Source organism: Ailuropoda melanoleuca, chromosome 4 (genome assembly GCF_002007445.2).
Source record: "Ailuropoda melanoleuca isolate Jingjing chromosome 4, ASM200744v2, whole genome shotgun sequence".
NCBI lineage: Eukaryota > Metazoa > Chordata > Mammalia > Carnivora > Ursidae > Ailuropoda > Ailuropoda melanoleuca.
This window is the reverse complement of record NC_048221.1, coordinates 33,985,285-34,000,074: the sequence shown is the minus strand read 5'-3', so window position 1 is coordinate 34,000,074 and position 14,790 is coordinate 33,985,285. Positions and strand designations below refer to the sequence as shown.

Below are 14,790 nucleotides of genomic sequence, written 5' to 3'. Positions count from 1 at the left end.
CATTGCTGCATGTTTGCTAGGATTTGGTTTGGTTTAAAAATATAAGATTTTGTCAGGGTACTGCAGGAAGCATTAATCCTAATCGTAAGTGCTATGATCCAGTTTCTGGATGGTCTGAAAATTGAATTTTCATTTCTTTCCTGGCAGGACAGCTTATTTATTTGGCAGATGCTGCCCCCTCCTTACTGTGGGGTCCTTAGACAGACAGGGTGGTACTGTCGGAGACGGTGCCAGAAGAGCCAGGAGCTGCCTCGGGCTCCGCGTCTGATCCTACTCTGATCGCTTATAAAGAAGAGCTTGGTTCTCATTTCTCTTTATCAGGAAACTTGACTTTGCTTCTCTAGCCCCCTGCTCTCATGACGACACACATTTCCCTTGCACCATGTGTTCGGGGACCACCCCACCTCTGTTGGTGTTCTCACTTCATCTGCTGCTCTGTCTTCCCTCCTTTTAAACGGAACACTGTATTTTTAGGTCAGGAATGGCAGTATGGTTTTTGTCTGTGGTCATTCTAAGTCCTTTTTATTGATTTGGAGTCACAGACCCAAAAAAATAATAAAATAAATAAAAAAGAATCANAAGAATCGTTTAGAATAATAGAAAGCTCATGGGGTTTTTTTAGACTTGGATTCAAATCCTGAATCACTTACCCAGCTGAGTAGCCTTAGACAAGTTACTTAATCTCTCTGACCCTCGCATTTGCTCATCTGTGAGGTGGAGTGCCCTGGCTCAAATGAGATAGAAAGTCAAGGTACTTAGCACAAATAGCACATTTTCCTTTGCCTACCGAATGTGAGCTTTGTCCAGCCCTTCCTTTTGTAAATAGCTGTCCTTTCTCTTTCTGTGACTTGAGTGATTTAAGTATAGAGATTCCACTATTAGAGTTTAAAAATACTTCCCCAGATGCATTTAAAGCGAACAGCAGGACACTGTGGGCATTTCTTTATCGTTTATTGGATCACCTACTATTTTTATTTTAGGGATTGTTCAGTGTCTCCATGTTATACTTTCTCTCCCCCTTTGTATTTCTGCATTAAATAATAATAGCAGAACATTCTTTTGAGTGCTTATGATCTGTTGGGCACTATTCCAGTAGATTTGCACGTATTAACTCATTTAATCCACAAAGCAGCCTATGAGGATGGGTCTGTTAGTTTCTTTCATTTTGTAAGTGATCACATTCTCTCTGTGTACCTGCTAGAGCGTATGAACTCAGCCATAGGGCACTAAGTAATTGGTTAGTTCATTTCCTTATGCTGTGCAAAGTGGGGGTAACCTAAATGGACAAGGGTCAGGAACATTCCAGTTCTAGATAAAAGGGATGCTATATTTCCAAAGGTGACTCTAAATGAAGGCCCCCCACTTAGGCTGAACATACAGTAAACTGTAGCAAAGTGTCAGTACCCAGGTTCCTACACTTTCTTCCACATCTGACATCATTTTTTTCTTTTCCATAGGCTTAGGCTTCTAGCACGATGTTGCTTTTCTTTGTCTCTGTTTTTAGCATGTTTTCTTTCTGAAGGAGGAGTTGATATAATCACATCCAGGATTAAACAGAAAAGTGCCATTATTTTTATTGCTATTGCTGCTGTTATAATTTTCCTCTTTTAAACAGGATTCCACTGAATCTCTTATATAGGGTGATAGTGAAGTGTCATCTTCATCAGAGCCTGTTTTAAGCAAGCAGGTCTTTTATTTTGTGATACCCATATTGAGACACATTGAGTTATATCTGTCTTTTCATGTGCACCAACACATTTATTTGAAGCCTACTATTTCCTAGGTAACGTGACTAAGGTAGATTTATGGGTGCTAATTTACATACAGAATAACATTGGCAAAAACTAAAATATAACAAACACATACCAACTCTTGGCCTGCCACAGCCCACTGAGCATCTGCCTTCCTTGCCATGCTTGCAAGGAGAGGGGAATATATTTTCCTCTGAGTTTACAGCTAATTCCTTGTTTGTATTCCACTGTCGTCATTGCTGTTGAGAGCTTGAAATGAGGTTTAAGAGCCTCTTCCTATCTCACAGCAGGAGTTTATATTCGGGGTGGTCTTTCTGTTTAACAGAGAATGCAACCCTTTGCCCTCCCCCCCTTGGTTTCACACCGCATTTGGAGAATTCTGCTGCACTGAAGTAAGGGTGTGAGCCCTTCATTTCCCAGACAAGTTAATAGATGCTCCAGGCTGTGCAGTTGGGTTAAAGCCTAGGTTTTGATTACTTCCTCTCAATGTTGTTTCTAAGTAGATTGATTTTCATGGCACAAATAATAAATGAATGTTTTTCTATGAGAATTGTCTTAAAAATTATAGATTAGGGTAAATCTCCCTTTGATTATCATCTTTCTGGTGTGCTCTCTTCAAGTTTACTGGCATTAAGTTGGTGAACTTCATCAAGACCTTTCCCTGTACATATACTTACATTTATACCTTAAAAGATAGAGAATGTTGCCTTGTGTGTGGACATGTGTGTCGGAAATATAAATATTATTCTACTTTAAATATTGAAAGAAACTGGCTGTTTTCTTTCAGTAATGTGCCTTGGAGAACAATCAATGTTAGGACGTTCATACTTACCAGTCTAAGCTAGTCAATGAGGCGATTACAAGTTATTCCCAAGATCTCAGTGGTAAACACATCAGAAGTTTATTTCTCATTCATGCAAATGTGGGTCTAGGGACTCCAAGGCCAAGGCAGCAGTCTGTACAGTAAGTCAATAATCCAGGCTGCTTGAACCCTGTGACTCTACCCTCTCCACACAGCTTCCTGGGCCTCGTAGCCAAGGATAAGGGTCCTGGAGGGCTGTACATGGTTGCTTAAAAATTTTGGCACGCAACCTACAAAATAACTGAGGATGTAGGAGACCACATACTGGGTGCTATTGTGTTGCCACAGATATTTTGAATGCTTCATATTGTTAAAATATACTGTGGTTTATTCAGCCCATTTCCTATTTGGTAGGCATTTGGATCACCTCCCAACTTTATCCTTTATTATACACAACACTATACACAAGATCGCGGTACCTATCCCTAGCACATGTTTCCCTAGGTTAAGCACCCAAAAGGAGACGTTCCAGTTCAGAGGATGTGGTTGTTGTCGTTTTCATCAATGCCGTCAGATTGGTTTTGAAGATGGTCGCGCTGGTGTTCTCTATGCATGGATAGTGTGCGGAGAAGTGCATTTCACCATACCTTCACCAGAGACATCATGAAACCTTCGTTTTTGTTTTCATTTCTATTTTCCTGATTCCTAGTGGGTCTTCAGCTCTTCCTAAGACCCGCCTCTGCTGCTTTCCTGAGTGAAGCATCGTAGGGGAGCATCAGGCTGCATGCAGAAAGACCGAGGGGGCGCCGAAACCCGGTGGGCAGATGTGGCTCACCGAGCCTCCCTTTGGGGGGCGCCCAGCTCAGTGACATTTTCTCTACTCCCTTTATTGATTTTTCTCCTCCTGTGCTGCTATTTCAGTAGTCTCTACACCTCTAATTTTAAAACCATGGGGCGAAGGATGATTTCTCGGTCGTGTCATTTTTTTTCTATGTAGCTGTCTAATTTTGTGCTTTGAGTTTTCTTGTGAATTTTTGCCTGCTTAGTCATTGTCTTTTTATCTCTTGGTTCTCTTTGTCTTTCCCCTCATTTTTCATTCTTTTTCTTCTGCCTCTGTTCCCTTGTTCCAATAGGCCCTTAAATCTTGATGCCGTGCTTTTCTTTTAAGTTGTATTTCCCACTTCCCTTCCAAGCTTGGAAATGCTTGCTCTGGAAAAGAAACATGGAAGGGAAGAGAGCCATGGAAAGGTCAGCATGAAAGTCCAGATGGAACTCACCCCAGATGCCCACCCACCCCAGCTGTTTTGAGAGCATGATGCTGTTCCTAATACAGTCACATGCCAAAATCTGTATGAAGGAAGGACAGAAAATGGGGATTAGTCTAGTTGTCCTCCTGCCTGTGTCTCATTAGAGGATCCCTAGGCATGTTACTTCCCATCTTTAGGCCTCAGGTTTCCTGACTGTAAAATGAGGAGGTTGGACCCCACTAGTCCTGATATACTTTAGAACCCCAGTATATGAAACGTGATTGCCTGAGAAACTGCCTCAGAGTAGGGTCCCAAAGTCACCTTCATAAGTGGGCCACTACCATCACCTTTCCATTCCCGTGCCTTGAAGGGGCACCTTCAGGCTCTATGGGGCACCAGGTTGTTTAATAGATTTAACAGGGGGAGACAATTACTGACAAAGATGTCAACTCTTGGCAGGCAAAGAGGGGCTGGGAAGGCAACCCAGAGATTGGCAACAGCAGGAATCCTCTATGAGCCTAAGGGGTGGAAGGAGGTGGTGTTATCAGAGTCTGGGGCCAGTCGATGGGTGCAGGAGTCATGGCGGGGCACACAATGGGAGCTGGAATTATGAAGGAAGGGCTTTCTGGGGGGACCTGAAATCTGACTCAGAAAGAGGAAGACAAAGCCTGAAATATTTCTTCTCACTATTCATCTCTGAATGGGGTCTCAAATTTAGGCAGAAGACAGTTGGCAAAGAGCTTAGGGATTGACCTGAAGGCAAACGGGCAAATAACTCTCAGAAAATATTGAAAGGTACTGGGTCAAATGGTCCTTAAATTCCTTTCCATTGCTCACATTCTGGAGTACATGGATTTCCCGGGAAGATACTAGTCTAGGGTTTAAAAGGTAGCTCTTCCTAGGAGTTCAAATAAACTGCCTCTACCATTCTAGTGTCTTAGGACAGCCTCTACTCACATCTCTACCTCCCTACCTCTCTCCCAAAGCCTGAAGCAGTTACAGTTTTCCTAAGAAGCACTGTGCCAGCATTTCGTGAGAATTCCATTCCTGGAAGACTTTTGGCCTTTTGAGAAGAGCACAATCTCACTCTCCTGGTCTCCGTCTTTATCATCAAAGGGCCTCTGGGAATGTGGGAACAGAATATAAACACAGGGAACCAACAGTATGACTCAGTGGACCAATAGTGTGGATTAGAGAAGTTGTGCTGCTTGACAGCTGTGATCTTTGGCCAGTGACTTAAACCTCAGCCTGGGTTTCCTGATTTGTAAGATGGTTTTATTAGTCAGGATACTACAGAGAGGCTAGGTTCAGCCACAGTAACAAGTATTCTCCAGAATCTTGGTGGCTGGAAATCCACAAAGGCTTATTTTTCATTACACATTCATTGTGAGTGACCTGGGAGTATGTCTGTCTTACTGTGACCCCTAAGTGATAGATTAGCTGCCAAAGTTAATATGCCCATTTCCTGTGTCTGGAGAGAGAGAGAACTTAGAGGGAGAAGGGTTGGTAATCAAATGTTGGTCCAGATGAGTTACACACTATATATATATATACATTATTTATTTATTTATTTATTTATTTTTAGAATGATTTTATTTATTTATTTAACAGAGATAGAGACAGCCAGCGAGAGAGGGAACACAAGCAGGGGGAGTGGGAGNCATTATTCATTCATTCATTCATTCATTCATTTATTTATTTATTTATTTATTTATTTATTTATTTATAAAATGATTTTATTTATTTATTTAACAGAGATAGAGACAGCCAGTGAGAGAGGGAACACAAGCAGGGGGAGTGGGAGAGGAAGAAGCAGGCTCATAGCAGAGGAGCCTGATGTGGGGCTTGATCCCATAACGCCGGGATCACGCCCTGAGCCGAAGGCAGACGCTTTACCGCTGTGCCACCCAGGCGCCCCCATATACATAATTTATTGACCAGAACTAGTTACGCAGCTGCATCTAACTTCATCTAAGTCAAAGGAGTATCTGGAAGGAGGAAGATTAGTGGTATTGGTTGGTTTACATTAATGACAGCTGCAGAGAGAAGTAATAATACTTCACTCCTCACAGTGGTTTTGACTATTAGACAACATGAGTGCTTAGTGGAATGCCTAGCACGTGGCCGATGCTCCGTAATGGGAGAGGAAACTATTCTTATTATTGTTTTTATGATTCAGCAGTTGGTTACATTTCCAGCCACCACTGGAAACCATCCACTTACTTAGTAAATTTCTCTCCTTTTTTTCTTCTCCCTGAAAATGCAGAGGCAGAGTTAACCTTTTCCTCTCTGGATGTACCACAGATTCTTAGCAAATGTAGTTCAGTTGATGAAGTTTCAGACCCAGCCAGGGACCCTGCTGTTCTGAGCTTGGGTTTGACAAAGGTAGACGATTACTCTGTAGGACGATCACTTTGTGGAGTGACAGCTTGGGTATCTGCAGTGCCTTGGAACTATGTTCACTGTGTTGGTTTTCAATTTAAGAGCAACAGACTTTAAGCAGGCTTTCATCTGAGTCAGTGCAGAAACAGTCAATATGTATTATATGTCTGTGAAGCTGGTCTCTGGATCAATTGCAATTAGTTTGCAGCAGATTGCATTAACATATCCAAAATTAATATGGCGAGTGTTCTAATGAAAAGGAATTGACTAGACCACACTGTTTTTAGTGGCTGTTTTTAGTCTCCCACATGCTCTTTTCAAACTGTAGTTCTTTTTTCTTCTTCTGTTAATGGCTTTAAGTTGATGTGTCAACATAGACTTAATCTATTGATCCTTCCCCATCTGCTTTTTAAAAGTGGTTGCAGAATATAGTATATATCTAATGCTTAATCTTTTCTTTCATTAGGAAGCTTTCACTAAATGCCTTAAGCTTGAATTTTTCTTGGTATGTTATATGATGTGTTATTAAGACTCTTAAGTCAATAAGTATATTATGTGTGAAATTTTGTGTTTTTCAAATTACTAATGTTTCATCAAGACTTAAAAATTCAGAAGATTAACAAATCATAAACAGTTAATCATATAGTATATAATGTTAGCATAACTTGTCTATAATTTATTTTGACTCCAGTATTATTTACTTCTGAAGAAGTGTAAACAGCCTCAACATTTTGAATTTTTTACGAGTGTGTGTAAATTATGTTTTTGTTTTTTTTTTTAAGGTCTGAAGAACTTTTTCTATTTTTAGGGAAAGTCACTTTCTGGAAATGAAAAATTACCTGTAGTTGGGAACAAAAGGACAAAAGGCAGGGCTTATTCATTTGGCCATCTAATATTTCTTGAGTATTTTCCATATGCCAAGCACCATCACATTCTTCTTAAAAATACAAAGAAGTTGAAGACACACACTGTCCTTGAGTAAAACCCAGTTTAGTTGTTAGGTTCTGGAGCCTTCTTGGAATGTCCCTTGTCCAGAAGAGATCCAGGAGTGTATTGTAGCTTGGAGATTTCCAGAAGAAAGTGCCATTTTAAGGACACATTTGAGGTCCTGAAACCTAATGATCCCATGTTGTAAAGCCCTGTGGACCTGTTAATGGCCCTTGTGGTATTGTCTTGGCCATCTACCAAGGCCATTGACAGAAGCCACTAGGAAATGTGTCAGGTGATTTTCTTCTACAGTCTTGTGATCCAGTTGTGTGACTGAGTTTTTGGTTTGTGCATTAATAGCGTTGTTATATTACCTACTGTGAGTAGTGGGTTTTTTTGTTTTGTTTTGTTGGTTTGTTTGTTTTTACATCATGACTCATGGTTGGACATGAGCTTTAACTAGGTATATTCATTTTTGGGGTCTATAGATTTGATCAGAAATGCTTTTGATCTTACTGGATAAAATGAGAAGAATTTATTTATTCATGTTATTCTGCTTTCTGACTACTTTCTTTCAGCACAGATTAAAAACTAATAGTACATATTGGAAAACCACTTCTACATGATGCTTAAGCAAAGTTACTTTTATACACAGTTGCAGTTTTTAGGAAGTAGTTTAATTAATGATGATTGTTTCGGGTGACAATCCTTAAATTTGGTGTGTGAAAGAGATGATATCATTAAACACATAATGATTGTGCCTAGCTTCCATTAAAAACTATGGTAAAGAAGTGGATTGATCAGTGGCCCATTGAGCGTCAAAGTGTTAAAAAGAATTTCTGAGATACCTTACAATGATTAGCAGTGTGCACACAGTTATTAAAATAATGCTGTGAGCTTTATTTGGGGTGGGAATTGGGGGAGATATATCCTATATAATAGAGTTCTTAACATTTTTAAAAATAACCTTTTCTTCTTAAATACTTATAGATGCTTAGGGAACTGCAAAAGAAGTGCAGCAGTCCTATGTACCCTTCCCCCTCTTGCCCTCATGTTGACATCTTATGTAGTTCTAGTTCAATGTCAAAGCTAGGATATTGACATTGGCACATTCTTGCTAACTAGATGATAGACCCTATTCAGTTCTCACCACTTCTTTAAACCTGCATTCATTTGTTGTGTGTGTAGTTGTCCTTAACATTTTTGATTAGAAAAACAATTAAGCATGAAGAATTTGTTTTTCTTTCCTTTTAAAAAAACCTGTGTTGCTGATTGTCATTTGAGGGTACCTATAAGACTGGCTACATGCGTTGACAGCTATTTTTCTTGTTATTTTTAAGTGTTCTTACCTCTCTCTCTCAATTTCTCTAGGCAGTTCAGTTAACCCCCCGAAGATGGCTGAACCTGCAGGAATACCAGAGCAAGAAGCTGATGTCTGACCATGGAGTCAGAGTTCAAAGATTCTTCGTAGCAGACACTGCAAAGGAAGCTCTGGAGGCTGCTAAGAAACTAAGTAAGCGAATTCACAACAGGTGAAATAACACTTGCCCAAATTAGTGACCTCACAGGTAGCGGTGAACCAGTAGGTAAATTTCTTCGTAGCGGGTTATACTACTGGTGACAGGTTCAATGGAGAGCTTTTGAATTGCAGAGGCTAAAAAGCCCAATTAGGAAAACTTGATTCTTTTTTCACGAGATAGCAGTGTATGGGATGTCACTCTGGTAATTTTTCTGATTTTTTCTGCCACCGTTTCACCTAGTTTTCTTTATCTGTGGGTTAGTGTCTGGGAGAAATAAGGGTGAATGCTGTAGAGTGTCAAAGAGAAGCCCACCGCAGGGTAAAGCAGGAAAGATGGTTGGCATCCTTATTTAAGCCTCTAGAACACGGAGAAAATTCTCTGAGTGACTGGAGAAGAAGGAGAAGCACATGCGTTTGGAAGCCAGGCTGACTTTGCGTCAGGGTTTTGCCCTCGCATTTACCAGCTCTGTAACTTTGTATAAGTGCCTTCTCCTTTCTGTGGCTCCATTTCCTTATCTAGAAATCAAGGCTAATGTGTTATTCCCCAAGTCCTGTTGGGAGCCTTTAAGGGAGACTCTACATTGGTATGTGGTAGAAAATCTAACTAATTTCCCAATTATAGATTGAGAAGTTAGGAGTCAGATCCTGCTGTTTTTCCATGAGTATTCCTTCTAGTGCCATATAGACTGTCTTACTGTCAGTCTGGTTTAGCACTGTCCAGTATAACATGAGCCACATCAGTATTTAACAATTTTCTGGGTCACATTCAGAGAACTAAAAAGAAATGGGTGAAATTAATTTTAGTAATATATTTTGTTTACCTCAATACATCCAAACTGTTATCATTTCAACATGTAATTAATATAAAACAATCATCAGTAGGATAGTGTACATCTGGTTTCTGTCCTCTTCAGGAATCTGGTTTGTATTTTACATTTCCAGCCCATCTCATTTCACCCTAGCCACGATTCAGGTGCTTGATGGATATGTGGGGCTAGTGGCTACCATATTGGACAGCACAGATCTGGCCACTAGAAGGATGGACATGGGTATTCTTTGCCTGCAGCCTTGGAGAGCAGTTGCTTCCCACTGGAAATAAAGAATGGAGCATCTGCTAACTGCCTTTGCCAGGCAGTAGTAGCAAAAGTTTGAGAGTGCAAGGTAGAGGAGGGCTCCATATTTCGATCCCCCAATTTTCTGTGCTCTTTTAAGAGTAAGCAGTGAGGTACTTCAGCTAGTAATTGTTCCTTTATCTCCCTTACTGAGTTCCCCCAGATGCTTATATAGCAGATCCTTTCTACGTTATGTCAGTTGAAATGTATGTTTGTTCTTCCCTTCAACAAATATTTATTGATTGTCAGCCACATGTATTAGGCACTGTGGATACAGCTGTGGAAGATAAGAAAGCCCTCTTTCTTTTTAGAACTTACATTCTAGAAGGAAATTAATTTGTAATTTCAGATGCTAAATGTAGAAATTGAGAGTGACTTATAGTTTAAGAAATGGAAATTGGTTTCATTTTAAAAGCTATCAAAATTGGTTTTCATGGTGGGGAAAAAAAAATGGTAAAATTCAACCTACACCTGGATGAGAGCTCCTCTGTGCAGTGTGGGAATAGACTCAGTAAAGGTTAGTATTCCAACGTTTTTACACGAAAGGATCATTTTTGTTTTATACTCCTGTGGTTTAGTGAATGGGTAATGAGAGCAAAGAAATGTAAAGTTCAAGTCAGTCTTTGGTCTTCATTTTTCCCATTATTTCCACAAATGTGCTGACATACTAGTATTCCAGGTCCAAGGGTCCTTAAGGAATTCTGGAAGCCACCTGATTACTAGCCCCTCCCCACTTAGGCATAGCACAGCAGAGAGAGCTTATCTTGCAGACTTTCAGTGGAGGTTTGGACTTAACTGAACTAATTGGCTTCTTAGTCACTGGTTTGTTTTATAAGCATTTATTTAGCCACTGCTTTGTGGTTGGGCATTTATGACTGTTTGTAAGACAGAATTTTTGCTCTGCAGGAATTAACAAGGTGATATTTATATGCTGGGGCCTGAGTGAAGGCAAGGAAGGACACAGACAATAAAGCAAGTTTAAATAAAAATAAAATTAAAAACATTAAAATAAATTTTTCAAAAAGCCATTTTGGTTCTTGAGGAAGGGTTTTAAGAAAATCAAAGTGGATAAAAGAATTAAGATTGACCCAGCTGTGTCTGTACTCTGGCTTGTGCATACCTGTGGTATTCATTTAGGTGATGTGGCCTGGGAGTGGCTCTCTGATCCTGTTGAGAGCAAAAAGGGACTTTAGAGAACTAATCCAAGCCCCTCATTTCCTGAATGAATGACTAATCCTTCTTTTACTCAGTGAGGCATTTCGGAGGAAGGAAGGTCTCCTCTGGGTTTTGTTGTATAATAGACAATTTTGATCAGAGGGAATATTTAAAGTATTGGAAGAAGAGATGGTACCAAGTCTAGTTGGTTAAATATGAAACGAGTAGATTGTAAATAAAAAAGCCACTGAGATTGGCCAGACAGAGCAAAATAAGAAGAATCTGGCAGAACTTCACAGCGTTGACCTGCTTGTTGCCATAAGATAGACAAGAACCAAAAGCACAAGTCTAAATAGATTTGAGGCTAAGGGAAAAGCTGGATCACACGTGTATCTGATTGCCCTGAAAATGGGACATCTGGCCTACAATTATATTTTAAAGGAGAAAAATTACAGAGAAGGATAATATGCTTAACATGTGGTAAGTGTTACACAAGAGTTTATTGCTATCATCATCATCAGTGTATGATTCCAACCGATTCATAGCTGTCATGATTCAGATTCATAGACAAATCAGAGACATGTGAGAATTAGTATTTTCTGGATCATGTGTTAAGAGAGCTCATTTTTTAATTTCAGAAGTTTGTAAATGATAGAAATGTATTTGTTGACCTTTCTACTTTATTCATACTTGGATATTTTGAAATACAATGATATATAAAAAATATTTTGAAAACAAATATTGGTGTTAGTCATGCCTATGATTTCCAGGAGTCTGTATGGATTTCCTCACAAAGCTCTTTCTTTGTGTCTGAACGCACATTCCTGGTTGCCTGTGGGCCGTCTGTTTACGGATGTCTCCATCTCTCCTGGCCCAAATGGAATTTGCCATCTCAGTTGATCCACATCTTCTCTTCTTATCTCCCCCTACTTACCCATCTGAGATTCCGCCTGATCATCTTTTTTCTCCTCTAAGTTTCTATTTTAATTCATGTTAGTTAATATACAGTGTTGTATTAGTTTCTGGTGTACGATCTCATGATTCAACACTTCCATACATCACCTGCTGCTCATCGCAAGTTCCCTCCTAATCCCCATCCCCTATTTAGCCCATTCCCCTCTGATAACCATTAATTTATTCTCTACCATTCAGAGTGTGCTTCTTGATTTGTGTCTCTCTTTTTTCCCCTTTTGCTCATTTGTTCTGTTTCTTAAATTCCACATAATGAGCGAGATCATATGGTATTTGTCTTTCTCTAACTTATTTCGCTTAGTGTGATAACTCTGTAGCTCCATTCATGTCATAGCAAATCAAGAGTTCGTTCTTTTTTTATGGCTGAGTAATATTCCGTTACACACACTTACACACACACACACCACATCTGTTTTATCCATTCATCAATTGATGGGACACTTGGGCTGCTTCCATATCTTAGGTATTGTAAATATCGCTACAAGAGTGCATGTATCTCTTTGAAATTAGTATTTTTGTCTTCTTTGGGTAAACACCCAGTACTGCAATTACTGGACCAGATGGTAGTTCTATTTTTAACTTTTTGAGGAGTCTTCATACTGTTTTCCACGTAGCTGCCCCAGTTTGCATTCCCATCCACAGTGCACAAGGGTTTCTTTTTCTCCACACGCTCACCAACAACTGTTGTTTCTTGTGTTGTTGATTTTAGCCATTCTCACAATTGTGAGGTGATATCTTATTGTGGTTTTGATTTGCATTTCCTTGATACTAAGTGATGATGAGCATCTTTTCATGTGTCTGTTGGCTGTCTGTTGGGGGTCTGTATGTCTTCTTTGGAAAAATGTGTATTCATGTCTGCCCATTTTTTAATTGGATTATTTGTGTTCTGGTATTGAGTTGTTTAAGTTCTTGATATATTTTGGATACTAACCCTTTATCGGAAAGGTAATTTGCAGATATCTTTTCCCATTCCATAAGTTGCTTTTTAGTTTTGTTGATTCTTCCCTTTACTGCACAGAAGCTTTTATTTTGATGTAGTTCCAGTGGTTTATTTTAGCTTTTGTGTTTCCCTTGCCTCAGAGGATATATCTAGAAGTAGCTACAGCCAGTGTCATAGAAGTTGCTGCCTGTGTTCTCTTCTAGGATTTTTATGGTTTTAGGTTTCACATTTAGCTTTTTAATCCATTTTGGATTTATTTTTGTGTATGGTGTAAGAAAGTAGTCCAGTTTCATTCTTTTGCATGTTGCTGTCCAGTTTTCTCAGCACCATTTGTTGAAGAGACTGCCTTTTTTCCATTGGATATTCTTTCCTGTTTTGTCAAAGATTAACTGGCCATCTAGCTGTGGGTTCATTTCTGAGTTTTTATTCTCTTCTCTTAATCTGTGTGTCTGTTTTTGTGCCAGTAGTATACTATTTTGATCACTGTAGTCTTGTAATATAACTTGAAGTCTGGAATTGTGATGCCTCCAGCTTTGCTTTTCTTTTTCAAGATTACTTTTACTATTTGGGGTCTTTTGTGGTTTCATACAGATTTTAGAATTGTTCTAGTTCTGTGAAAAGTGTTGTTGGTATTTTGATAGGGATTCCATTAAAAGTGTGGATCGCTTTTTTTAGTATAGACATTTTAACAATATTTATTCTAATCTATGAGTATGGAATATCTTTCCATTTTTTTTGTGTTGTCTTCAATTTCTTTCATCAGTGTTTTATAGTTTTCAGAGTATACGCCTTTGACCTCTTTGGTTAGGTTTATTCCTAGGTATCTTATTGGTGCAACTGTAAATGGGATTATTTTCTTAATTTCTCTTTTTGCTGCTTCATTATTGGTGTATAGAAATGCAACAAATTTCTGTACGTTGATATTGCGTCCTGCAACTTCACTGAATTTGTGTGTCAGTTCTAGCAATTTTTGGGTGGAGTCTTTCAGGTTTTCTATATATAGTATTATGTCATCTGCAAATAGTGGAAGTCTTACTTCTTCCTTACTGATTTGGATGTTTTTTATTTCTTTTTGTTGTCTGATTGCTGTGGCTAGGACTTCCAGTGCTATGTTGAATAGATATCCTTGTCTTCCTGACCTTAGGAGAAAAGCTCTCAGTTTTCCCCTATTGATGATGATGATAGCTGTGGGTTTTTCACATATGACCTTCATTAAGTTGGATTATGTTCCCTCTAAACCTACTTTGTTGAGGGCTTTTATCATGAATAGATGTTGTTCTTGGTCAGACGCTTTTTCTGCATCTATTGAAATGACCATATGGTTCTTACCCTTTCTCTTGTTGATGTGATGTATCATGTTGATTTATTTACGAATATTGAATCACCCTTGCAGCTCAGGAATAAATCCCACCTGATTGTGGCAACTGATTTTTTTAATGTATTGTTGAATTTTGTTTGCTGGTGTTTTACTAAGTATTTTTGCATCTGTGTGCATCAGGAATATTAGCCTATAGTTCTCTTTTGTGGTGATGTCTTTATCTGGTTTTGGTATCAGGATAATGCTGGCTTCATAGAATGAATTCTGAAATTTTCTTTCCTTTTCTATTTTTTTAGAATAGCTTGAGAGGGATACGTATTAACTTTCCTTTAACTGGTAGAATTTGCCTGTAAAGCCATCTGGTACTGGACTTTTGTTTGTTGGTTTTTCTGGGTTTTTTTTTTTTTTTTCATTACTGATTGAATTACTTTGCTGGTTATCAGTCTATTCAAATTTTCTATTTTTTCCTGTTTTATTTTTGGTAGGTTATATGTTTCTGGGAATTTATCTATTTTTTCTAGGTTGTCCAGTTTGTTGGCATGTAATTTTTCATAAATTCCCTTATAATCCTTTGTATTTCTATGGTTGGTTGTTATTTTTTCTCTTTCATTTGTGGTTTTGTTTGAGTTCTTTCTCTTTTGGTGTTTTTGATGAATCTGTCTAGA

The 14,790-nt window shown here is 38.9% G+C and overlaps 1 protein-coding gene across 1 annotated transcript in view; it reads left to right on the top strand.

Moving 5' to 3' along the window:
• Nucleotides 1–14,790, top strand: part of SUCLG2 (succinate-CoA ligase GDP-forming subunit beta) — a 280,881-nt gene that overhangs the window by 55,462 nt on the left and 210,629 nt on the right. Inside the window, exon 2 of the mRNA XM_034658624.1 lies at nucleotides 8,481–8,622. Within this exon, the coding sequence (XP_034514515.1) occupies nucleotides 8,481–8,622 (142 nt within the window). The remainder of the gene's footprint in view (nucleotides 1–8,480; nucleotides 8,623–14,790) is intronic.